The following is a 21,008-nucleotide window of genomic DNA, read 5'->3' as shown; positions in this document are numbered from 1 at the left end:
TACCATGCCATACTTCGCGAGTATGTACCTTCACAAGCTTTTGCGCAATTCTACTAACCATGCCTGAAACGCCCATTCATGTATAGTTTCCAGTTCATTATTCTTGCGATTCTCACCACGCGTATGCACCGATATCTCTGGCAGACGAAGCAACAGATGTCTCAATCTGATGCTCCCGTGCAATCTCCTATGCCCGACGTGCCAGTGCCACCTGGAGAATGTGCGCGCGTGACATCTACCTGGTCGCTTACTCGGCGTCGTTTTGTCAGCGAGGTGTGTATTGTACGAGATGAGTGTGGTGCGCTTTGTAAAGCTCGCCAGACGCTTAACGCTTAGGACTGCTTTGGAGCGGGAGACGCCTTTACTTAATAGTTCTGTTTCATATCCTGGGCGTTGGGCTTTTGGTATGAGCAGCGTGGACGAATTATTCATGATCGAACGTGCTAGAGTCAGAAGCACGGCCTGATAGCGATGAGTATTATAGTTTATGTAGAATGACGACAAGAGAGACATAGTAATCTGTAATTTTGTATAACCAAGGGCTCACACGAAACGTTCCATTAGCCAGATCGAAATGCCCCGCGGGCCCGGCTGTATATCCAATATCATATTGCCTGCGACCTAGAGCGGTGGTAACAAGGTGGTTATCGAGCTGTCTAATATACGGAGTGAGGAAAGCATCAGTCAAATAACGCTTCACTGACAGAGCTGTGCAGTGTCGTCGTTTTAGAGCCGAGCGAGACGACCTGTACTATGAGCAATGAAATGTTTGTTCGACTGAGATGGGAGGTTGACTTAACTGTTTCGCTGCAGATATCTTGAGGCATTGAAACTTTGAGGATGGAGGCCAAAATCTGGGACATGAGCACCTCCAAGTGGTTTCTGTGTCCGTCAATGTTTCTCACGCTGTGCTCACTATCAAGCGGGTCCCAAACTTGTTGACATTAACACATCACACTAAGGTGTTTGCCGGAGTTTGGGAAACGTTTTTGATCGCATCACTTGAACGTCTCATATGAGGCTGTGAGTCGTCTATAACCAAAGAAAACTCAGGACTCCGTATCTACTGACTTGAGGCAGCACAACGCTTCGGAATTCGCTCATTGCAATTTATGGGTGGTCATTGAACTCGTGTAACTGTCAGATGGGCCAGTGCTTACTGTCTGCGCCGCATCTTATAACTCGAGTCTACTTGACAGCTCAGCGTCAATCGTTGATGGCTGCCGTCACATGAGATATCCGTTCATTCACGAACGTTGAGCAGAATGATTGGCACTCCCTCAAAAAAAGCTAACGAGAACCCAATAAGTACTAGGGCGACCTACGTGGAGAAGTTTAGTCTCACAGATTAGAGCTTTGAAATCCACCAAATCCCTCCAGCTTCAAGTTGAACGTGGACAAGTACAGCAAGCGCGGTGACATGTGAGTTCCCAAATAAACTCTGTGTTACCTAACTGCATAGCATATATGCGTTCTTATAAGAGTTCCGAGTCAGAAGGGGGCGTAAACCCAAGTTAACAATCACCTCTTGAACGACCCGGAATGTCGACAGACTATTCAGCTGATGATATCGCGGCAGCGATGAGTTTGCTGTTCTTCCAGGTGCGTTTCTTTCTTGTCGATAAGAAGACGAATAATTCATGTGCGCATCAGTACATTTACAGTGCGTACTGTCTGAACTCGATCTTTATCGTCTTAACGCAGCTCAGTTTCTCTAACTACTTTCTGGGTGGGTGTGTCCTGATGAGTTCTCTTCGACTGTTAACCTAGCATATCCAGACCTACGATTATGCTTGTTCGCTTCACGAAGAGGTAATGCACCGGTTCCGTGATATGCCCCGGATCTCATGTTGCTTTGATTTGAAGTGGAGATTCCTGCTTTTGTCGCACTGGACCAAGGCGAAAGGCCTTTATATCGTCACGCGATGTCCCCTTTCTCCTTCTCGCAACAAATTTATATTGTACGTTCAGTTCCAGCGTACATCGCCCGCCAAATGAACTAACTAACATGTCGTCATGCAGTGAGTTTTATCCCAAATGAAACCCCAGGTGTATGTGAACATACAATCGAGACTTTATGTGGGATGATTGTTGCTTACTGCTTGACTTTGCCAGAAATGCCGGGTGTTGGACAATATTTGCTCAGGTACGTGCATGGCATATCCATCTATGCGCTGTCTCGTTGAGGGCAGTCCAATTTCTCTCACAGGGTTCAGCATGCTATTAGCTGTTTGCTCCGAATGTATCCCTCCCTCCTCACTACGATATGTATGTTCCTGATCAGATTCATCCAGGCTTTTTCATTCTAAGAACATGCGCGCTCTGGAGCAACAATAGAATCTTGTTCGCAGCCATTCTTGTAACCGCTTTCGTGAGTCCAAATTTCACTAGCAACACCCAAGCTAGCTATTAATGCATCAAACAAGACTTTTGTCGGGGCATCTATCGGCGTTACCTTCGCTACTACTGCTCCCGCAACATGTACGCGTTCTTACTTATCCCCTGGCATTCCACTACCATTCAACAATTATCTCCACTTTTGCAGATGCAATCAGTGCGATCCCCGGTATCGCAGGGTGCTACCAGAGCTCGACTAGTCTCCAGCTCTTCATACCATTTCTTTTATTGTGCGCATTCGAATTGGGTGGGTGATCACGAGTATACATATAGACAAACACACGCTGACAGATACTCCCCAGGACTCATGACTCTCACACTCATACGTGCCATACAGAGCTGGCAGCAGAACAGAAACCGTAGTACACTGTCCTGGTGAACCATAACATATTTTATTATACATGTGGTCTTTGTGAGTTAATACTTGCACGCGCCGTTATTCCATGCTCATTCTCTTTCCTCGAGTGTTCTCTGTGGCGAACATATTCACGTCACTGCTCCTCCATGTGCGTATATCTCCATAATGCCTTTGATGTTTGAGTCGTTCATGTTTTGCACACCCAGTACTCCTACCACGCTATATTGCATGAGTATGTACCTCCACAACCTCTCATGACATTTTATTGACGATGCCTCAAACGCACATTCACGTACAGTTTCCAGTTCATTGTCCTCGCGATCCTCGCCACGCGTATGCACCGCCATCTCTGGCAGATGAAGCATCAAACACGCGGCTCTGATGCACTCATGCAAATTCCTATGTCTGACATGTCACCTGTAGAGTGTACGGCATGACACATTATTACTCGACATCGTTTGTCGAGCGAGGTGTATATTGTACGAGATGATTGGTGGGCTTGGTAGAGCTCGCCAGACGCTTAACTTATAGGACTATTTTTGCGGCAGGAGAAGCTTTTGGTGTTTTTCAACATCCTGGGCGTTGAGTTTTCAGTGTGAGCTACTTAGCAACTACTATCTTTTTCCTTCATACATCGATGGCCTCGTATCGTACTGGTTGCTTAGTTCACTCTGTCATATTTCTTCGATCAATATCATACTGCCTTTGAACATATCATATAGAATTGTACAGAGAAAACATCGACAAGAGACAGCACGACGAAGAAAAGGTACGAAACAGGTCCGTAATGGAACTTCGGGTGCGCTTGATGCACCTGGCATGGTAAGCCTCTACCGCCTCTTATTACAAGAAATGAGTCAAGTAACGCTCTGCTAACAGGTGCTGTGCAAGTGGCTACTAAGTCAAGATATGATGAAGAACATTCTAGAAAGTCGGAACGAATCACACTAAGAAGGGGAGGACATCTCGGCCATGATCTCCTTCATCTTGTACCTTTTTAAGGCAATATGAAATTTGACATACCCTTCAAAAAAACAGACATAGGCGTCATAAGCCTCACTATAAGGTCTGAGACAGTCGAGGATATTGTGATGCGCTTGCACAGTTTTCTCGATTAAGTCATGCAGAGCATCCTGTTTAGTGCAAGCACGAGAGGCTGCCATGAGCGACAAGTAGTTTGCGGTGTCACCGCCGATCTCCTCCTTGTAGTAAGATAGTATATCACTGAATGACAACAGGTTAGGAAGCCTAACAGGAAGTCATTGATGTGCTTACTTTGTGTGATTCACGACAGTCCTTAGATCCGGCATACATTGAATGTATTCCTGAATTGGGAGCGTGGAAGGGAACATGAATAACACATATCCATCTGTCAAGCCTCCTAGGAGCCTAGAATACTCTGGGTACAAGGGAGTCTTGGCAAGATCTAATAATAGGGGTAAAATTATGATATTCAATATTATTTAGATATACACCATACCTGCATGTCTTTAGTCACATCATCAAGGCAGTTGGCGGACATAAAGTTGATTGTGGACGCAGTGATAAGATCCGACACCAGCGGGGAATGAAAGCGAGTGATCTCACGCAAGATCACATCGAGCGCATTTAGGATAGGATCACCCTGTGGTCTGCAGTTCACAAACCGCTCATTGAAATGGTACATATCCGCCATGTCCTCTCCCCTGACCATCACGTCATCGACGCGGGTGGCGACAGCAGTGAAGAGGCACATCCACATTTTGGCCGCGTTGTCAGGAAGGTGCGCGTAAGCGTTAGATGACATGGCCACACCGATCTCCATGTATTCGCGGATGGAATATTTCCCGTCCATCGGAAAGCCACGGTTGATAGCCTCCTGGCAGCATTCAGAGTGGTATGCTTCGTCGACTGCGACGTCTATATACTGCAAACCGCAACGCCGAAGAAAATTGGCAATGTTCTGACGAATGCTTGCTATAACCTATATTTTAGAGAATATTCAGGGCATAACAACGTGACAGAAGGAATATACGGACACCATCATCGAGAGTGGATTTGGAGAGTGCGTCAGTTGACATGTGAGAAGCTCGCAGACACTGGTAGGAGATGATTTAGTGAGAGAATGATTGAAATGTGTCTCGTATACTTGATACTTATACGTCCTGGTATTTATGACGGATTATTTATGACTCGTTTCTGAAACACGTCAGTTCAGAGTGGGCCACAAATCATTCGTCATAGTATGGCAACACATGATCTCTGATACGAGTTAATGCTTTGCTGACCTGCTGACTATGATCACGGATGATCATGTCAGTTATAATGTTTGATTGTTCCCCCAGGTGTCTTCTGACAGCACATGGCCATCAATCTGTCTGGAAACGGATGAAGCCCGCGCGCCGCAATGGTTCCATAATTCCAGATAGAACGTTCGAGACTTCGAGTTGTTGGTAGTGAAGTTGCCTAGTATCATTTTCAATCTTGTAGATTAGCTTAAGTTATAAAAAATATTGGCACTCTAGCGGCCACCGTGGAAACCCATGACCTCGGTTCAACGTTAACCTCGGTTTGCTGATTTGTAACCCAGAATCAACCATGCACACCACATCCGTCAGTGAGTATCAAAATACACGGTTTGCTCGACTCCAGGAGCATATATATCATGCATAGTAGCACTCCCGAGCGTAGTACCACCAATTTAGTTAGGGTAGCTAATTGAGTCGTGCAAAGTAGACAATCTCAGTGAAGTTCAACTTCAAATCAGGGAAACATAATTTGCTACAGAGTGCTTTGTAGCACTTTGTAGCACCCTGTAACACGCTGTAGCGCAATACGTCCCGCTGATAAGTTTGGTGGTTATTTTTGCACTCTCTCAAGTACGACTGTCCCCTATATGTACATAGGCTATGGCACGCTTTTGATAAATAACAAGTCTTTGAAGGTCCGGCTTCGTCCCTATGGCGCTGAGCATGTTTCTCTTGCAAGCGGGTTGTTTTCAAACCTCAGCGAGAGTTCAAAGCGTTTAGATGGGTGTCTAAGCGAGTTTTAAGATGTTTCAAAAGTTATTGAGTACCACTAATATTAAACAGTCTTCAACTCCCTCAAGAGCGTCGTGGTAACTGTCTCGCTAACTGAGTTCGAGACGTTGCCTGACTTCATGAAGTTTTCGGATAGAAGCAGAGCAAACAGCCATGCTGCCCTTGCTACAGTGGAAAATATGGATGTTAAATAGACCAATGACATCGAAATACTCCCGTCATCCCGTAACCGACTCATCCTATAATTTAAGCATGTAATAAATTCTACCAAGCCTACCCCTACCAATCCCAATCATCTTGTATGGGCCAAGCCTCGCTCCACGAACGTCACCGAATAAGCCACAGAATAGTAGACATCACGCTGCGACATTTAAGAATGACGTGTCTGACATTGGAATATACATGAAGGCGCCAGTAGAGCCATGTGAATGTTGGTTCGTCTGCCAGAGATGGAGGTGCATGCGAGTGGCGAGGATTGCAAGAATAATGAACTGAAAACTATACGTGGGTGTACGTTTCAGGTATCGTCAGTAGGAAGACGCAGCAGGATGTGAAGGTACATACTCATACGAAACGCTATGACAGAAGTACTGGGGTGCAGAACGTCAACGGTTCGGTCAAAAAAGGTATTTAATGGATTCACACACCTGAAGGACCAGCGATGTGATGATATTCGCTACCGAGAACACTTCAGAAAAGATGATGATCGAGGATGAGTAGGGAAAAACGGCGCGTACAAGTGTTAACTCACGAAGACCGCATGCATAATAGAATACGTTATGGTTCACCAGGACAGCATACAGACGGTTTTGGTTTGTCCGCCAGTCGTGTATGGCACGTATGAGTGTGAGCATCAGGAGTCCTGGGGAGAACATCTGTCAGTGCGTGTTTGTACATATATGTGTTACACACCCAGTTCGAACACGAAAAGGAGAATAAATGGTATGAAGAGCCGGTAATTGGACGATTTCCGGTAGCATCCTGTGATGCCCGGGACCGCGCTAGTCGCATCTGTGAAACCGAACGGGATTTTTCAGTGACTGTGGAACATAAGAGGTAAGGTGAGAGTATGTACATGCAGCAGCAGCAGCAGCGGTAGAGGTAATGCCGAAGGATGCTACGAGAGAAATCTGGCTGATGCATTTACCACTAGGTTGGGTATGGTAAATGGTTTAGGAACTCACAAACAAGGTGGAAAGCATGGCTGCGAGCAATATTCTATTTTTTTCCCAGAGCACATATGTTCTGAAGATGAAAAAACCTGAATAAATGGGATCAGAAACACATATAGTATGGAAGAACGAGAGATACATTCGGAGCAAATGACTAATACTACGCCAAGATCTGTAAGATGAAAGTAGTAGCTTTCGGTGAGGACGTGCATGCATGAATGTACCATGCACATACCTAATTCAATATTGTCCAGTACCCGACATTTCTGGTGAAGGCATGCAATAAGTCGTTCGTTTTCATTGACTATTCACCGCATCACGTACACCTGTGTTCTCATTCGGCACAAAGCTCCCTGAAAAACAAGTGTTAACTCATCATTGGGCGATATGTGCTGAAGCGGAACGCACGATATAGACCCGTGACGAGAATGATAAAAGGGAGGTATCGCGTAACGATATACAGAACTTTCATCTTGGTCCAGTGCGATCGAAGCAAGAACGTCAACTGTGCACAGCATATTGTGGATATCAAAACTGAGGTGTATCATGGAACAAGTATATTACCTCTTCATGAAGCGAACATACATAATCGTAGGTCTGGATAAGCGATTTCGACAGCGGAATTAGATGAATGAGAATGAGCCTACCCAGAATGTGGTCATGGACGCTGAAGTTTGAACTGTGTCAGGACAAAGGATACAGGGCTGAGACAGTACGCACCGTATATATACTGGTGTCAATGGTACACAACTTGTCAATTGTGATTAGCCCTCATATCAACAAGGATACAGACCATAGTGAACTGCAAGCTCCTCGCTGCTGCAATATCGTCAGTCGAATACTCCATCTAGAGGTCAAGAATGTGTTTCACACACATACACACACATCGTGCGCCTTCTTAGCTCTTAAGATGAATGAGCTGTGCTGCCTGTGCACACGTCAAGGCGGCAGTGCCAGTGCAAACACCGATCATATTATTCGGGTCTGAACTTAGCTTGCTTGGATCGAGGCTGGCGGCAATTATCTACCAGCCGGGAAGCGACTTGATAAAAGATAGAGTTGCACCTCCGATGCCTGAGACGGTAGTTTCAGTAATGATCATGCTCTATTCCTCGGAGTCCGAATCACGTACATCATTCGGTCTTTACTCAAATCACATAATACTTACACAGGTTTGATCAACTGAAGCACAAGGATTGATTCAGAAACTCACTGCACCCCTGATTTATGAAGCTTTTTGAGCTCAAAGTTTGATACCTTATCGTTACTTGAAACGCAAAGTTACCCTGGAGGGACCCGAAAGAACTTTGAGAGCTCCATCTTATTTAATCAGGACCCTCGGGCCTCGGGTACTGGTACTTACTCGGTCGTCGTTAACGCGTTGGTTTTTCAGTGTTCCATTTTGAGGTATTTTCAACACAGTAATAGCATTTTGGTCGACGCCCATGATGGTCATCGGTGCTAGTGTGCTTTGAGACCAAAAAAGGAGCGCCGAACCGTTGCGGTAAACATCTAAATGTCCCAAGAGTGGGGTTTTCGACGAGGGGGAGAGGGACGATGGGACAGGGTGCAGAGTTGTCAAGTCAACTGTGAAAAAAAAAACAAGATGAAGAAACATACAATGAGGGTATCACCAAATACGATGAAGATGGACTCCTCGTGCAAATGAGAGCGCGGAGTTTGCAGCCGGTTCGGTCCGACAATGGTCCGATTTCGGTTCAGCAAGAGTTCGAACCGAGAACTTTAACATAAGGTAAGTCCTGCCAGGCAGCGAGTTGGGAACTTGAACGGCCTCAGGGAACCACTCATTTCAATGTGTTACCTGCTGATTCATTCTGATTTAAATACAAGATGTCTCCTGCTCATCTGATCATTCGCTCCACATCCGCTGTTCTTGAGTTGCTCTGAGCCATCCTTGGCTAGTAGTAGACCATGTTGACAACCACCAGTGTTACTTGGCTGGACTTACTATGCCTTACCGGTGTTGCTACAGTTGGAATTTATTTGGTAAAGCAGACCTTCGTCCTCAAGAAGAATCTTGCACCATATCCACCTGGTCCCCGGGGGTGGCCTCTCATCGGCAATATTTTAGATATGCCTCGCACCAAACCCTGGCTGACATTTACTGAGTGGGGTCAGAAGTATGGTGAGTGCCTCCCTTCTTCCAAAATCATGCATCTTTAAAAGTCTGTTCTGCAGGTGATATTACCCACATCGAGGTTCAGGGTCGGCACATCATCGTGCTGAACTCTGTTAAGACTGCAATGGAAATGATGGACAGCAAAAGCACTTTATACTCTGACCGTCCTGTTATTCCTATGGCCGGAGAACTTGTTGGCTGGAAGGATTCTTTGCCTTTGCTCCCATATGGCGACCGTTTTCGCCTGTATCGCAGGAACTTTCATCAGGTCATTGGTACCCGTGCCGCAGTGGATGTATACAATGTGATCGAGGAGGTTGAGACTCACCGGTTCCTCAAGCGTGTGCTTGCGAATCCGGACCGACTGCAGGAGCATGTCCAACAGTATGTGCTATCTATCCTCACAGTGTTACTATCTTTGAAATTATACAATAGTACTGCTGGTGCTGTCATTTTTCGCATCTCTCATGGTTACGAAGTGGAAGAGGACAATGATCCCCTCGTTGACCGTGCAGACCGCGTCATAACCCATGGTTCCCAGGCCTTGGCTCCTGGTGCCTTTATGGTCGATATTGTACCATTTTGTGAGCTATGTTATTCTGACGTTTGCATTGGCTCCTGATGACCTGAAAATTTTAGTGGCAAAGGTCCCCGCGTGGTTTCCTGGTGCTGGTTTCAAGCGTACAGCACGTGAATGGCGTGAGGCCCTCGAAGAGATAGTTTCTGCATCTCACAAGTTCGTCAAGGACCAGATGGTAACCAATTTTCAGGTTTGTAGTTTTGCGGTCATGTATTGAAGTTTAAATTTACAGGTTGCTGGCATCGCTCCTGTGTCTTTTACCTCAAGTCTCTTGAAAGGCGGTGATGTATCTGCGGAAGAAGACCACGTCGCGAAATGGTCTGCTTTTTCCCTATACACCGGCGGTGCCGATACGGTTTGTCCCTACATATTCATCTTTCTAATCATCATCTTCTGAAAGTACTACACCTATTTTTTCAGACTCTTTCTTCGATATACTCGCTTTTTCTAGCTATGACACTTTTCCCTGATGTGCAGAAGAAAGCTCAGGCCGAGATAGATGCGGTCATCGGTCCTGACCGTCTTCCCTCCTTGGCCGACCGTGAGTCCCTCCCCTATATCGAGGCACTTGTCAAAGAAGTCCTCCGCTGGCATGTTACCGTTCCTACAGGTATTTAGATCTCGTTTGCGATACTGTTATTTGATGACGGGTATTTCAATGACAGGTGTCCCCCACTGTGTGACTGAAGACGATATCCACGATGGGTACTATATTCCAAAAGGCTCCTTAATAATGCCTAACATTTGGTCGGTGCCCTCCTTCCATTGATGAATAGAATGTAATGCTCTTAGTTTCGACAGGTTCATGCTTAACGATCCGCGGACATATGCTAACCCATCGCAATTCAATCCTGAACGCTTCTTGGCTAAGGATGGAAAGGAACCTGAGACGGAGCCTCAAAAAATATGCTTCGGCTTTGGTAGACGGTAAGCATAAAACTGGTTCTGAATTTATCGGAATGCCAACTTTCTGCCCCATAGTATTTGCCCAGGTATATCTGGATCGCATCAATCAACTAACAGGATTCTGATGTTTGCTTGTTTTTGATGTACAGGTCGCCACCTTGCTGATGCTTCCATTTGGATATCCACTGTGATGTCACTGGCCGTGTTTGATATTTCCAAGGTTGTTGAGAATGGTGTTGAGATCACCCCCGAGGTTGAACCCTTGTCAGGAACGGTGAGGTATGTCGTATATTTTGTCATATCTGGGATGGGCCTGGAATGACGCCCTCCAAAGCCACTCCAAGCCCTTTAAGTGTTCTATCAAGCCTCGCTCTCTAACGGCTCTTGGTCTCATTGAACAAGATGCCAACTACTAAGCTCACGACGGTGGGACCGGACAAACACGTGGGGATAACGCATTTGATATGCGTCGTAATTTGTATGTTACACTCAGGAGTCTTGCAACATGAATTTTGGAGTTTGCATGGCCTGAGGGAATCATTTGCTTCCGCTGATCTTTTGTGGATACATTGAACGAACGAGACTATGTTGTATGTACCCATGGAATTTCCATATCTTTGCATATTCATGAAGCCTGAAATACCCTGCTGGTCCTGATGCCAAGCTTTGAAGTTTCAGTTGATGGCATCTAGTAGCTAGCTGATATTAATGTGAAGTACTGATTTAGTACGGCACATGTGCGGACGTAACACAGTTTATTACTTTGTGGTTGCCCACAGCAGTGACAAGCCACTGAGCTAGAAAGCCAACGCCATCTGATGTCGACACACTCACATTTGTCATCGTCACACACGACATTAAACTCGATTACTACGCACGCGTACTTACTAGTAAGCGTCAAAAACTGTAATTAGCGTCCCTTTCCAAACCTGAAGGACGCACTAATAACAATGCTATGAAAACGCGTGCACTATCCTGCTAAATTTTGTCCGGTGAGACTCTCCAGCTTCGTCTGGAGGATCATAAGTTATGTGAATATAGTTTAATTTGTGAAAACCCGCAACCTCGGCTCGTTGATCTGTAACCAAGAATCGACCATATCCATCAGGACGCAGTGCTCAGCTAGCGCCAAGATACACAGTTTACTCGACTCCGGGAGCATTCGCACATGGCAGCACTGCCGAGCGAAGTATCACCAATAGTGAGAATAGCCAGTCGGGGCTGTACATCGGCACCACATGGTTTCGCCAGCGATTGTAGTATCCCGGGCTATGTTCGCTCGTAATGCCACCAGACATGCGCACAGCATCTCGTATGGGGCTGGCACGGCCACACATCGTCTTAGAGGGCGTAAGCACTAGCATCTCTTGCATCACAGTGGTCATGAAACACATGGTTGACGCTCGTGATCTGTGAAGTGGATGAATGCTCCCCGGGATAATTGAATCCGAACAAGTTATCTGACAATGGCGAAAAATTGAGTGAGTCTACACTTATAGGCAAACTTTTTTTTCGATACACGAGACGAGGCCTCACTCACGTAGAAGCCTGCTACGGGTAGTGGGAGTCCAGGCCCGACTCGAAAAAGGGATTTTGCATTATAGACGTAGGATTTTATGTGTCGGTTCCATTTTCCAGATTGCGCATTGAAGTTTCGAAAAGGTGCGGTGGGGATTGGGTGGGGATTTAGTTCGAGTGGCTATATGCATTAAGGTTCAAAAGCTTATATAATGTTACGATTTTGCACATCAAAGTTCGACTCGGAGGTAGTGTTGTTGGCAGAAGTCTGCCATTCTGCCAATGGCAATTGCCGGCAGTAGGTCGAGGGTGTTGGGCAGAAGTCGGCAGAAGTCAATGTGAATCTTATTTGTACTATCATCAAATAGAATATGTTTGACTTCGAATAAGTGTATCTGAGCCTCCGTGCATGCCAATATGTCCTCGAAAAAGTCTACGGGCCGCCCTACTCGAAAAATCATCACCAACCACTTTATCCAGGATCAAAAAGTCCAAAATTCATCCAACCGTTATTTTTACAAATGCAACTACTGTTCGACGTCTATAGAAGGTCGTGAGGACAAACATCTCAAGCATATTCTTGACCAGAATAGGGTGCCACCACTCGCTGGTGCCTCTCGCAACTCAGATGACAAATTTCTTGCAGGTCCCGAGTCAATTACAGATGAGGAGCTGCTCGAAGAATTTGACAGATTTGAAAACGAGATGCTGGAGTCACGAGGCTTGCAAGAAGGTACTGGCGAAGTCCCAGATATTTTCGGGGGAGATATTATTGATTGGGATGAGCTGGAGAAAGTCGATAAAGGAATTACACCTGCAGGGTTTGTCGAAGAGATTGATGTGGTTGGCCGTGGGTCACAAGGCACGGAGGCAGGCTGGAACATCAATGCGCTGTTGACATCAGAGGATGTAGCATCCATGCAATAGCTTAGATAATTTTTTTGCTGTTATCTTACTAGAACACACAGAAACCCTCAAAACAATTCTGCCGACTTTTGCCATTCTGCCAATTGCCGTTCTGCCGTTTTTTTGGCAGAACTCGCCCCAAAATACTTCTGCCCCCTACACTACTCGGAGGCAACCTCGAGGCTTGAGCTCATTGATGGCATCACTCACGAGAAATGCTAGTTAGACCAAGTCACTCACACATACTCTAACTACCAATGTTGAAGAACGGATCAGTGTCAAGACAGAACAGATAATGGAGGCCAGGTAAATTTTCATTCAAGTGATCTCTAAGGGGATTCTTCTAAATCATGTTCGTTTCACAGGTGTGAAGCGCTCGAGTCCTGGGACTCGCGCTATGCGCATCTTCCTGTGTGCAAGCATCTACCGTGACGGTCGTAACAACCATCCTTAATTCATTCTCCATTCACACCTTGCTTCCCTATCCATGTCCAGACTCGCTGTCTTCGACTCTTAATGTGTGTGCGGGCGGTGCAGCATATCCATATCCGAGTCGTCACCACACGTTGCACCTGGGGCAGCTGATCTAAAGAATTTTCCTAGACTTAGGGTCAACTTAGGGTCCCTACAAAGTGGCTGTGTGTTTCCAGGACCGATGGTATTTCAGTATTCAATCTTCAAGCTTTGGTCTTCACAGGATCAAAATTAACACGAGTCCCTGAACTTTGTGTAATTGATCAAGTGCGTTTTGTGTTTGAACTTATCGTGGAAAATATACAAAATATGTACCTCGCATTAGAGTATGGCGGCGGGACGATTATCAAGCTAACCTGTCAATCCTCAATTGTAGGACATCTTTGCGGAAACCCGAGCCGTCAAGTAAACTGTGAGCTTTTCTTGCAGTCGGACCTACTACATTATTGCACTCTTCAGACGAACTTTCGCTATTCTCGCATTTCAACAGTGCTATGTCGGACAGCTGTTTCTGTAAGCTTGGTAATTGGGCTATTGCCAACAACGTTGACGCTGCACTGTAAGAGCCTAGAGGTGGTATAGTAGCAAGAATCGTCTACCGAACAACATCTGGCGACACATCTTTCACTGCCCATCAAATACATCGAAAGGCAACTTCCAACCCGCGCTCGGGTTGACCACTCTCTGCGGAGTGTGCGAAGTTGCTGCTTTCTCCAACCTCTCAAAGTCTTCCTGTGGGAGTTCGAATACTGGAGGGCATATGTGAGTGAGTACTATGCACTGTCTAACAAAAATTTAAACCTTCTCACCTTCAAGGTTCTCTGCGATGCGAGAAGGTGTTACGCTCTTCGGTAGGACGATCGTCTATCGAGGTTTGGAAAGGTGAGTCACGACACAATGTTACAGAGATATGGACATACACCGCGCTGGACGCTCCACGAGATAATCACCTGAGCCGGGGTGATTCCAAGTTGGGATGCGATGCTCTTTACCTGTAAGTATATTTAGATGACGAAGTCCAGACCCCATGACGTGAAACGATACCTCAGGGACAGAAAGAGACTTTCCGACTTGCTTGTCGCTACCAAGTGGAGAGTACGCCTCGAGAAGAAGCCCGTTCTCCTTTGACCACTATGGATTGCTCATGAACTCGAGCACAAGTGTCTACTTGCCTGAGCTGGAAACATACCTTCAATAGTTCGGGTTGAGGGTTCCAAAAGTTGAGCTCGACTTGATTGACAGCTGGCTGGTACTTCAGATTGTTTGCGGTCAAATTCTGGATCCTGAATTGGATTTGAGCAAGATTGACTTGGAGCAGAGATCATTCGAACCTTCTGATATTGAAGCTATTGGTGAGATGTCAGCACCCGTTTGACTCAACATGAATGAAACTCACTTGCTGATACCGATGTTCCTTATTTTACCCTTGTCAACAAGTTCTTCGAGCTTCTGCCAAGTAGGATATGGATCGGCAGTAAGATCCTCATCCAAAATGGTAGTGCCCGTCTTAAATGCAACAGGCCTTGTTCGGAATAAGCAAGACGCACAAGTGGGTGAATAACTGCCGTACCAATGAATCAAGTACAAGTCGAGATAGTCGGTACCGAGCATGGAAAGCGATTGGTCTAGCGCAGTCTCAATGTCCTCAGGTGCGTGAAAAGTGTTCCAAAGCTGCTACCGGTCAATGTGAGGTCCAGCTGATTGAATTGAAGGTACTACCTTTGACGTGAGCCAAAGTTCTTCACGAGGTACAGAACTTGCTTTAAGAGCTTGACCAACTTCTTCCTCGTTCTGCAACTATCGTCAAAGAGGTTCGTCACGATAAAGGGGTCAAACGCACACGATAAATCCAGGCTCCATCGATGTGTCTATACCCTGCTGTCAAAGCGGTCTAGAAGCATGTGAGCGTAAGTACTCGGGGTAGTGCGGAGTATGTACTTTCACAGCGTTTCCGACTTCCCCCTTGCCAGCCTGCCATACACCTGTACGATTAATGATGAGTTCAACACCGACTTGCTGAGGCATTTACCAGTGCCGTACCCAATGCAACTGAGGGAATATTATCACCCGATGGTAAGGTGTAGTGAGAAGGCAGCTTTGCCAATGTAGAAGAGTTACGCTGCGAGCCATGACAAGCACCCCAGAGCCCCCTGGACCTGATCATATGTACAAAAGGGAGTGAAGTAAACATGATTATGATGACAACGATGACGAGGAGAGATCTCCTTTTGCGAGGGTCCCTGCGTTGCAGAGATTCCTGCTCTCCAGCGTCCTTATCGACTGTTGGGAGTGGATGGTATTTCTGTGAGAATGACATGGTTTGGCGTGGTCTCAGGAGTTCACGCCTGACATATATAAGGACGGAACGGTTGGTCCCGGCGGCCGTACGTCATACAAGTCCCATTTTTGATCATTTGCTACAACGTTTCTTCGGAGCTCCTTTGTAACCGCTTTGGGGGTGCTAATCGACAGTCGTCTCTTCAACCTTTCTATGATGGTCGGTCAACATGGGCCAGAGTGGATATTGCAACCACGTCGACAGAGGGCGTTCTCAAAGGATTTCGTGCGTTACATTGTGTTTTCTGAATCATCCACCAGATAGCTTATCGAGTTCGGGTCAGGCCGCCGCTATGCCAGATTATAAGTGAAGTCTAACCTTTGCAAGCCTGTCGGAACGTATCCTTTCTACTACATCGTAAAAGTCTTCTCCATTTGATATAAGATCTCGCTAAACCGACAAAGGCATGAACTGAAATTTCGGCGACTGCTGAATATTGTTCTATATGTTTTTATATTCGTCACTGTTTATCGCATCTCCCACCCACCCAACCTCGATTTCTCAACTTTCCGCACAGCATTGTGTTTGTGCGGCTCGTAAATCCAGGAAAGTGTATCAATATCCCATGCCACTGGGCACAAGTCCCAGGATAATCAGCACTATATATACACACCTGCGTTTCATGATTTAGCGCTGCTCTCCAACGTTGCCCACAATGTACACCACATCTTCTCTCTTCCTCCACACCCTAGCACAGGTCGGCATCACCCATGCATTCGTCAACTGGGGCTCCGATCACCCTGCACTCCTCGAAGACCTCGAGCGCCAACGTGTCGCTCATGGCGATACTACTGTCGAAATAATAACTTGCCCCAATGAAATGGCTGCATTGAGCGCAGCACAGGCATTCGTACAGGTTACGAACACGCCCGCTGCAGTCATTGTACACGTCGACGTCGGAACTCAGGTCAGTGTCATATACTTGGCTTTCTAGGATATCGCCATCAAACACTACGTCATAGGCCCTGGCTGGTGCTGTCCATAATGCGAGCAGAGGAAAGGTTCCCATCCTTGTGTTTGCTGGTGCATCCCCGTCTACTATGGAAGGAGAGTTGAAGGGGTCAAGGAACGAGTGGATTCATTGGATGCAAGGTAAGATACCCACTCGATTGGTTGAAGAATAAACCTCAGAATCTTCATGTAGATGTACCCGACCAACCTGCCATTGTCAGGCAATACATGCGTTTCACTGCACAGATAAACGGACCCGAAAATGTCCCTCATCTTGTCAGACGTGCCCTCCAAATGTATGCTCATTGGGTTCATTCAAAGTCAAAATTAGCTGAAATGCACAACCCAGTGCTACAAGCGAACCAAAAGGTCCAGTATATCTCTGGGCACGCAGAGAAGTATTAGAGAAAGAGATCGATGAATCACTCTTCAACTCCTCGGCATCTTTATACAGATGGCCTTCGATTGAGCCAAGCGCGCTATCTCCCTCAGGTACATCGTCATGATCACCATGGATTTTACTCATCGTGCTTGTAGCCGTGAATATCATTGGTGACGCCCTAGCTCAAGCAAACAGCCCGCTTATAATCACGTCTTACATTGGGCGAAATCCTGCAGCTGTCGCCGCCTTAGAGATGGTCACCCGTCTGATGGCTATCCCTATATTCGTGACCTGCCCCAGCGCTACCAACGTATCTCTCACGCATCCATTCTTCGTGGGCGTTTCCTTCCTCGCACCTGGCACACACACCCCGTTGCTCAGCACAGCAGACGTAATCCTCGTAATCGACGCAGAGGTACCATGGATCCCAATAAACAAAGACAATCAAGGCAACTTCGAGCGCCCCAGCGATGAGGCTCGCATCTTCGTAATCGATTCTAGCGACCCTCTTAAAGATACCATCGGCATGGATCACGTCGCCGGCGTCGCAGACCTTGTTTGCCGTGCCAGCGCTGAAGTCGCGCTCTACCAAATCCTGAACTCCGGGCGTACCGGCGCGGTGAACGGATTCTACACGCGTTCTAGAAGCATACAGGCAATTCACGATGACTTCATCGCAGACATGCGTAGTGCGGAGACACTCACGTCCGAACCGAATGTGCCGTATATGCCCCAGCGCATCTTTGGGGCGTTGCGTACGGCGGTGGAGAATAAGGTCCCGCACCCCGCGAGCACTCTTTACCTTAATGAGACCATCAGTAACTACCCGCTTTCATGGTCACACCTGCATCCTGACACACCTGCGGGCATGTTGAGCTCCGGCGGCTCGTCACTCGGCTGGGCATTAGGTGCGGGCATCGGTGCGGTTCTAGGGGGGGTACATTCGGGCAAGGGTGCAGGGAAGATGGGGTACGAGCTGGTGGTGAGCGTGGTAGGTGATGGCACGTTCTTGTTTGGGGCGCCTAGCAGTGCGTTCTGGATGGCGAGGCGGTATGAAACTGTGAGTATCACTTGACGATATCTTGAGTGATGGTTCTGAGGCCGCGGTGAACGCTAGCCCTTCCTGACCATCGTTTTGAACAACGGAGGCTGGAAATCACCAAAGCTCTCAATGATGGGCGTGCACCCCGAGGGACACGGCTCCAAGGTTTCTGGCAATCAGCTCACGGTGGGCTTCGGGCCTGCCATGCCTGACTATGTCGGTATCGCAGTAGCTGCGACTGGGGGGTGGGCGTGGGGAAAACGCGTCGCTGCGGGAGATCCCCTTTGGGAGACGATGACAGAAGCTGTGCGCATCGTGGTCGAAGAGCGGCGGTGTGCGATCGTGGAATGTGTATTGGAAAGTATCTGAGTGGTAAGGATGCAGAAGGTGCGCTAGTCGGCATTGGGTCTACGCTGTAAAATTGGCTGGGTTTGCGTTTATACCCCTAGAATTTAATGAATTGTCATGGATACGTTGGGCATATCGATAGATGATGTGCGACCTCCATAGATTGACCGTCAATATGTATATGTATTTACTACATTAAAGCTGTTCGAAACCGCAATAAATGATGGGCGTTGTTAGAACAGCCAACGCTTGTCTCTATCCATTGACGCGTCCCTAAACGTGATTCAGAATGAAAGGAAAGGTTCGCGACGCGACAAAACCAATCATATCGTTCAGTTCGGAGGTGGCAGAGGGAAATTTTGTTGAAGAAGGCTGTAATATATCGGACAGAGCCGCTTCGAAGAATCTATCGTCGATCGTCAGACCAACTCTAGTACTCCGCGATGCTATGTACTCACTACTGAGAGGCTGCGAAGCCGCTACACCATGAGGATCCTCTGCAAATACCAAAGCCATCCCGCTGTGATCATATAAATCAGAAAAACTCCGTTTAGGCTTCGTAAAAGAAACAAATAACTCACGCATACAGATGCCAATCAATATGACTACAACAAGCCCCCAAACCCCAAATGATCAACCATCATCGACGACGAGCTATTAAGAACGATGCTCACCAGTGCAACAACCACGGCCCAGGATTATCAGTGACAAAGCGGATGGTCACGTAGTCATCAAGAAAGCCGGTGTTCACTGTATCGCGCAACACGGGGTTGACGTAGTTGTATTCCCTACTGCCAGCACTTTTGATGACAGCGAATCTGTGCTAAGAGTCATTCAAGTTGATTAGTACAGGATGTGCATAGATGACATGTAGAGATGTACTCCGTGCAAATGAAATGGGTGCTGTTCACGTTTCAGTCGAGGGCGTGCACATACGTGATAATTTGGGACTTACAGGACCGGCTGGGGCTAAATTAGGAAGCCATGAGATCTCGATCACCTTGTTCCTTGGTAGGAAGTATATGGAACCGCTGGGTGCCATTTCAGAAGTCGACACATCACCGTTCAGCAACTGTAGCAGGACAGGGATACTAGGAGAAGTATACTGCACGCCGTTGACGAGAAAGTTGAAACTAGTCTCGTTTTGTCCAAGAACGATGTTGAGCTTGATGTCTGCGTCTTCCCGAAGCAGCGTGGGCGGAGGTGGATATAAGGGGTGTAAGTCAGTCTCCCGTAAAGGGACCAGATTTGGAGTCATCCTGAACTTAGGGTCTGCATTGGGAGAGCCTGCATATCGTAAGATAGCCATGGAGTTGATACCTATGTCAGGGACCGCATGCACCCAATAGTTGTCGATAGGTCGGTTTGCTTCAAGAATGAAGGAGTACCTCTGTCCGGCGTAAATCTGGAGAGACTCAACCACGAGCGGCTCGACGTATTGACCATCAGCTTCGATTATGGTTAGCGTATGGCCATCGATCGAGAACATATAATTGGGCTTGCACGCCATGTTCAGTAAGCGAAATCGATATCGCTTGAATGGCCGAACGTTAACGACGGCGTAAGGTGTATCTGGCCCTCCTAGATAACTCCCGAGACCATTGATAAGCACCGAGTCTGGGATCACCTGTCTCTGTACTTGAGGGGATGGTAAGTGGTACCTGCAAATGGAGCTGAATGCCCGTGAAAGAACTGTTGGCTTTGGCTTACCAGTCCATTAGCGTGATGACGGTAGACTCTTCGGTTAGGTGTCAGAATCGAGAATCCACCTTGTCTGGCTCACTGACCATCATCAATATCATACAAGAAGCGGTATGGGTCTTTTGGGTTGTAGATAATTAGTGCACCTCGTAAACCGTCACAGTATTGGGCCTATATTTCACTCAGTGATCGGTTTCAAGTGAATAAATCGGAACACGAACTCCATAATGAGAGTGGTACCAGTAGGTTCCTACTTGGTCGCCAGCGTTGAACTCGTACAGAAAGGAATGACCAGGAGAGATCGGGCATTGCGTCACAAATGCTGTGCCGTCCATTTGGTTACTGTGGCGTTGGAATAGTCCATGCCAGTGCTGTGCGAGGTAGAATATCATTGGACGCTCCTATGTTTCAATCAATGGGTACTTACGATGCTGGTACTTGTGAGCATTGTTTCGTCGCTTAAATGATTGGTGACGTTGATTTTGAATGTTTCCCCCTTGAAACCACGTAAGATCACCGAGAGTTTGTATACGAAAAGTAATCTCACTTTATGACCGGTTATAATAGGACCTGGGAGAGTGCCCCCTGGCAAGAACTGCTCTGCTATGACCTCAGTAATAAAGCAGCATGAAAATTACACCGGAACTGACGACTTGATGAATCCGTCAGGAGATACTTGGGCATTTGAAATGACCAGGTCAGCAACTGGACCAATAGTAATGGCGTAACTCTGAAGACTCATCAGAGCGCACAGGAATATATAGCGTTGAATCAT

The 21,008-nt window shown here is 46.9% G+C and overlaps 8 protein-coding genes across 8 annotated transcripts; 3 read left to right on the top strand and 5 right to left on the bottom strand.

Annotated features, from left to right (window-relative positions):
- Positions 1-1,542: 1,542 nt before the first annotated feature.
- On the top strand, positions 1,543-2,760 carry EDB93DRAFT_1109201 (uncharacterized protein; the record flags this gene model as incomplete). The annotated part of the gene is made up of 9 exons (XM_041447928.1): positions 1,543-1,602; positions 1,705-1,733; positions 1,972-2,021; positions 2,116-2,146; positions 2,210-2,268; positions 2,295-2,371; positions 2,427-2,481; positions 2,546-2,644; positions 2,735-2,760. 9 exons carry the CDS (start codon positions 1,543-1,545, stop codon positions 2,758-2,760), a joined length of 486 nt encoding a protein of 161 aa, XP_041301133.1.
- Positions 2,761-3,437: 677 nt separating this feature from the next.
- EDB93DRAFT_1186489 (isoprenoid synthase domain-containing protein) lies at positions 3,438-4,952 on the bottom strand. The gene is made up of 4 exons (XM_041450817.1): positions 4,774-4,952; positions 4,229-4,718; positions 4,031-4,181; positions 3,438-3,979 (listed from the first exon to the last, which is right to left on the bottom strand). The coding sequence occupies exons 1-4, from the start codon at positions 4,813-4,815 to the stop codon at positions 3,703-3,705; spliced, it is 960 nt and encodes a 319-aa protein (XP_041301132.1). The 5' UTR covers positions 4,816-4,952; the 3' UTR covers positions 3,438-3,702.
- Positions 4,953-5,827: 875 nt separating this feature from the next.
- Positions 5,828-7,964, bottom strand: EDB93DRAFT_201277 (uncharacterized protein). Its single transcript, XM_041455674.1, has 15 exons — positions 7,741-7,964; positions 7,668-7,677; positions 7,595-7,614; positions 7,512-7,544; positions 7,356-7,452; positions 7,272-7,300; positions 7,183-7,213; positions 7,087-7,119; positions 6,960-7,036; positions 6,851-6,905; positions 6,688-6,786; positions 6,527-6,637; positions 6,423-6,463; positions 6,340-6,365; positions 5,828-6,273 (listed from the first exon to the last, which is right to left on the bottom strand). The coding sequence occupies exons 1-15, from the start codon at positions 7,792-7,794 to the stop codon at positions 6,132-6,134; spliced, it is 858 nt and encodes a 285-aa protein (XP_041301131.1). The 5' UTR covers positions 7,795-7,964; the 3' UTR covers positions 5,828-6,131.
- Positions 7,965-8,193: 229 nt separating this feature from the next.
- Positions 8,194-8,607, bottom strand: EDB93DRAFT_201320 (uncharacterized protein). The gene is made up of 2 exons (XM_041455675.1): positions 8,311-8,607; positions 8,194-8,252 (listed from the first exon to the last, which is right to left on the bottom strand). Exons 1-2 carry the CDS (start codon positions 8,563-8,565, stop codon positions 8,229-8,231), a joined length of 279 nt encoding a protein of 92 aa, XP_041301130.1. The 5' UTR covers positions 8,566-8,607; the 3' UTR covers positions 8,194-8,228.
- Positions 8,608-8,879: 272 nt separating this feature from the next.
- EDB93DRAFT_1096388 (cytochrome P450) lies at positions 8,880-10,989 on the top strand (the record flags this gene model as incomplete). Its single annotated transcript, XM_041446777.1, has 11 exons — positions 8,880-9,093; positions 9,147-9,471; positions 9,523-9,671; positions 9,727-9,842; positions 9,900-10,022; positions 10,088-10,277; positions 10,333-10,414; positions 10,469-10,594; positions 10,649-10,659; positions 10,723-10,852; positions 10,908-10,989. The coding sequence occupies 11 exons, from the start codon at positions 8,880-8,882 to the stop codon at positions 10,987-10,989; spliced, it is 1,548 nt and encodes a 515-aa protein (XP_041301129.1).
- A 3,106-nt stretch (positions 10,990-14,095) lies between these two features.
- Positions 14,096-15,788, bottom strand: EDB93DRAFT_1256926 (NADP-dependent oxidoreductase domain-containing protein; the record flags this gene model as incomplete). The annotated part of the gene is made up of 12 exons (XM_041454022.1): positions 14,096-14,220; positions 14,281-14,335; positions 14,392-14,463; positions 14,516-14,602; positions 14,661-14,754; positions 14,803-14,817; positions 14,868-14,993; positions 15,042-15,142; positions 15,191-15,262; positions 15,312-15,362; positions 15,410-15,453; positions 15,512-15,788. 12 exons carry the CDS (start codon positions 15,786-15,788, stop codon positions 14,096-14,098), a joined length of 1,119 nt encoding a protein of 372 aa, XP_041301128.1.
- A 525-nt stretch (positions 15,789-16,313) lies between these two features.
- EDB93DRAFT_200910 (thiamine pyrophosphate enzyme, N-terminal TPP binding domain-containing protein) lies at positions 16,314-18,679 on the top strand. The gene is made up of 6 exons (XM_041455673.1): positions 16,314-16,716; positions 16,772-16,901; positions 16,954-17,056; positions 17,110-17,252; positions 17,298-18,202; positions 18,260-18,679. Exons 1-6 carry the CDS (start codon positions 16,465-16,467, stop codon positions 18,551-18,553), a joined length of 1,827 nt encoding a protein of 608 aa, XP_041301127.1. The 5' UTR covers positions 16,314-16,464; the 3' UTR covers positions 18,554-18,679.
- Positions 18,680-18,864: 185 nt separating this feature from the next.
- Positions 18,865-21,008, bottom strand: EDB93DRAFT_1096395 (laccase; the record flags this gene model as incomplete). The annotated part of the gene is made up of 12 exons (XM_041446778.1): positions 18,865-18,938; positions 18,991-19,052; positions 19,114-19,137; positions 19,207-19,355; positions 19,415-19,435; positions 19,488-20,193; positions 20,243-20,270; positions 20,320-20,404; positions 20,455-20,604; positions 20,661-20,729; positions 20,781-20,828; positions 20,880-21,008. The coding sequence occupies 12 exons, from the start codon at positions 21,006-21,008 to the stop codon at positions 18,865-18,867; spliced, it is 1,545 nt and encodes a 514-aa protein (XP_041301126.1).

Source organism: Suillus bovinus (assembly GCF_016758785.1).
Source record: "Suillus bovinus strain UH-Sbo-P2 chromosome Unknown EDB93scaffold_144, whole genome shotgun sequence".
NCBI lineage: Eukaryota > Fungi > Basidiomycota > Agaricomycetes > Boletales > Suillaceae > Suillus > Suillus bovinus.
This window is presented reverse-complemented; position numbering and strand designations above follow the sequence as displayed.

Bases quoted from the DNA above. Each gene is read 5' to 3' on its own strand.
- EDB93DRAFT_201277 (XM_041455674.1), bottom strand. From the start codon at position 7,794: ATGGAGTATTCGACTGACGATATTGCAGCAGCGAGGAGCTTGCAGTTC. The intron at 7,301-7,355 runs GTGCGTTCCGCT...CTTGTTTTTCAG, and splicing joins TCTCGTCACGGGTCTATATC to GGAGCTTTGTGCCGAATGAG. The intron at 7,037-7,086 runs GTATCTCTCGTT...CCATTTATTCAG, and splicing joins ATTAGTCATTTGCTCCGAAT to GTTTTTTCATCTTCAGAACA.
- EDB93DRAFT_1186489 (XM_041450817.1), bottom strand. From the start codon at position 4,815: ATGTCAACTGACGCACTCTCCAAATCCACTCTCGATGATGGT. The intron at 4,182-4,228 runs GTATATCTAAAT...CCCTATTATTAG, and splicing joins TAAAGACATGCAGGTATGGT to ATCTTGCCAAGACTCCCTTG. The intron at 3,980-4,030 runs GTAAGCACATCA...GTTGTCATTCAG, and splicing joins ACTGTCGTGAATCACACAAA to TGATATACTATCTTACTACA.
- EDB93DRAFT_200910 (XM_041455673.1), top strand. From the start codon at position 16,465: ATGTACACCACATCTTCTCTCTTCCTCCACACCCTAGCACAGGTCGGC. The intron at 16,717-16,771 runs GTCAGTGTCATA...ACTACGTCATAG, and splicing joins ACGTCGACGTCGGAACTCAG to GCCCTGGCTGGTGCTGTCCA. The intron at 17,253-17,297 runs GTACATCGTCAT...TCGTGCTTGTAG, and splicing joins AAGCGCGCTATCTCCCTCAG to CCGTGAATATCATTGGTGAC.
- EDB93DRAFT_201320 (XM_041455675.1), bottom strand. From the start codon at position 8,565: ATGTTTCTTCATCTTGTTTTTTTTTTCACAGTTGACTTGACAACTCTG. The intron at 8,253-8,310 runs GTAAGTACCAGT...GAGCTCTCAAAG, and splicing joins AACGCGTTAACGACGACCGA to TTCTTTCGGGTCCCTCCAGG.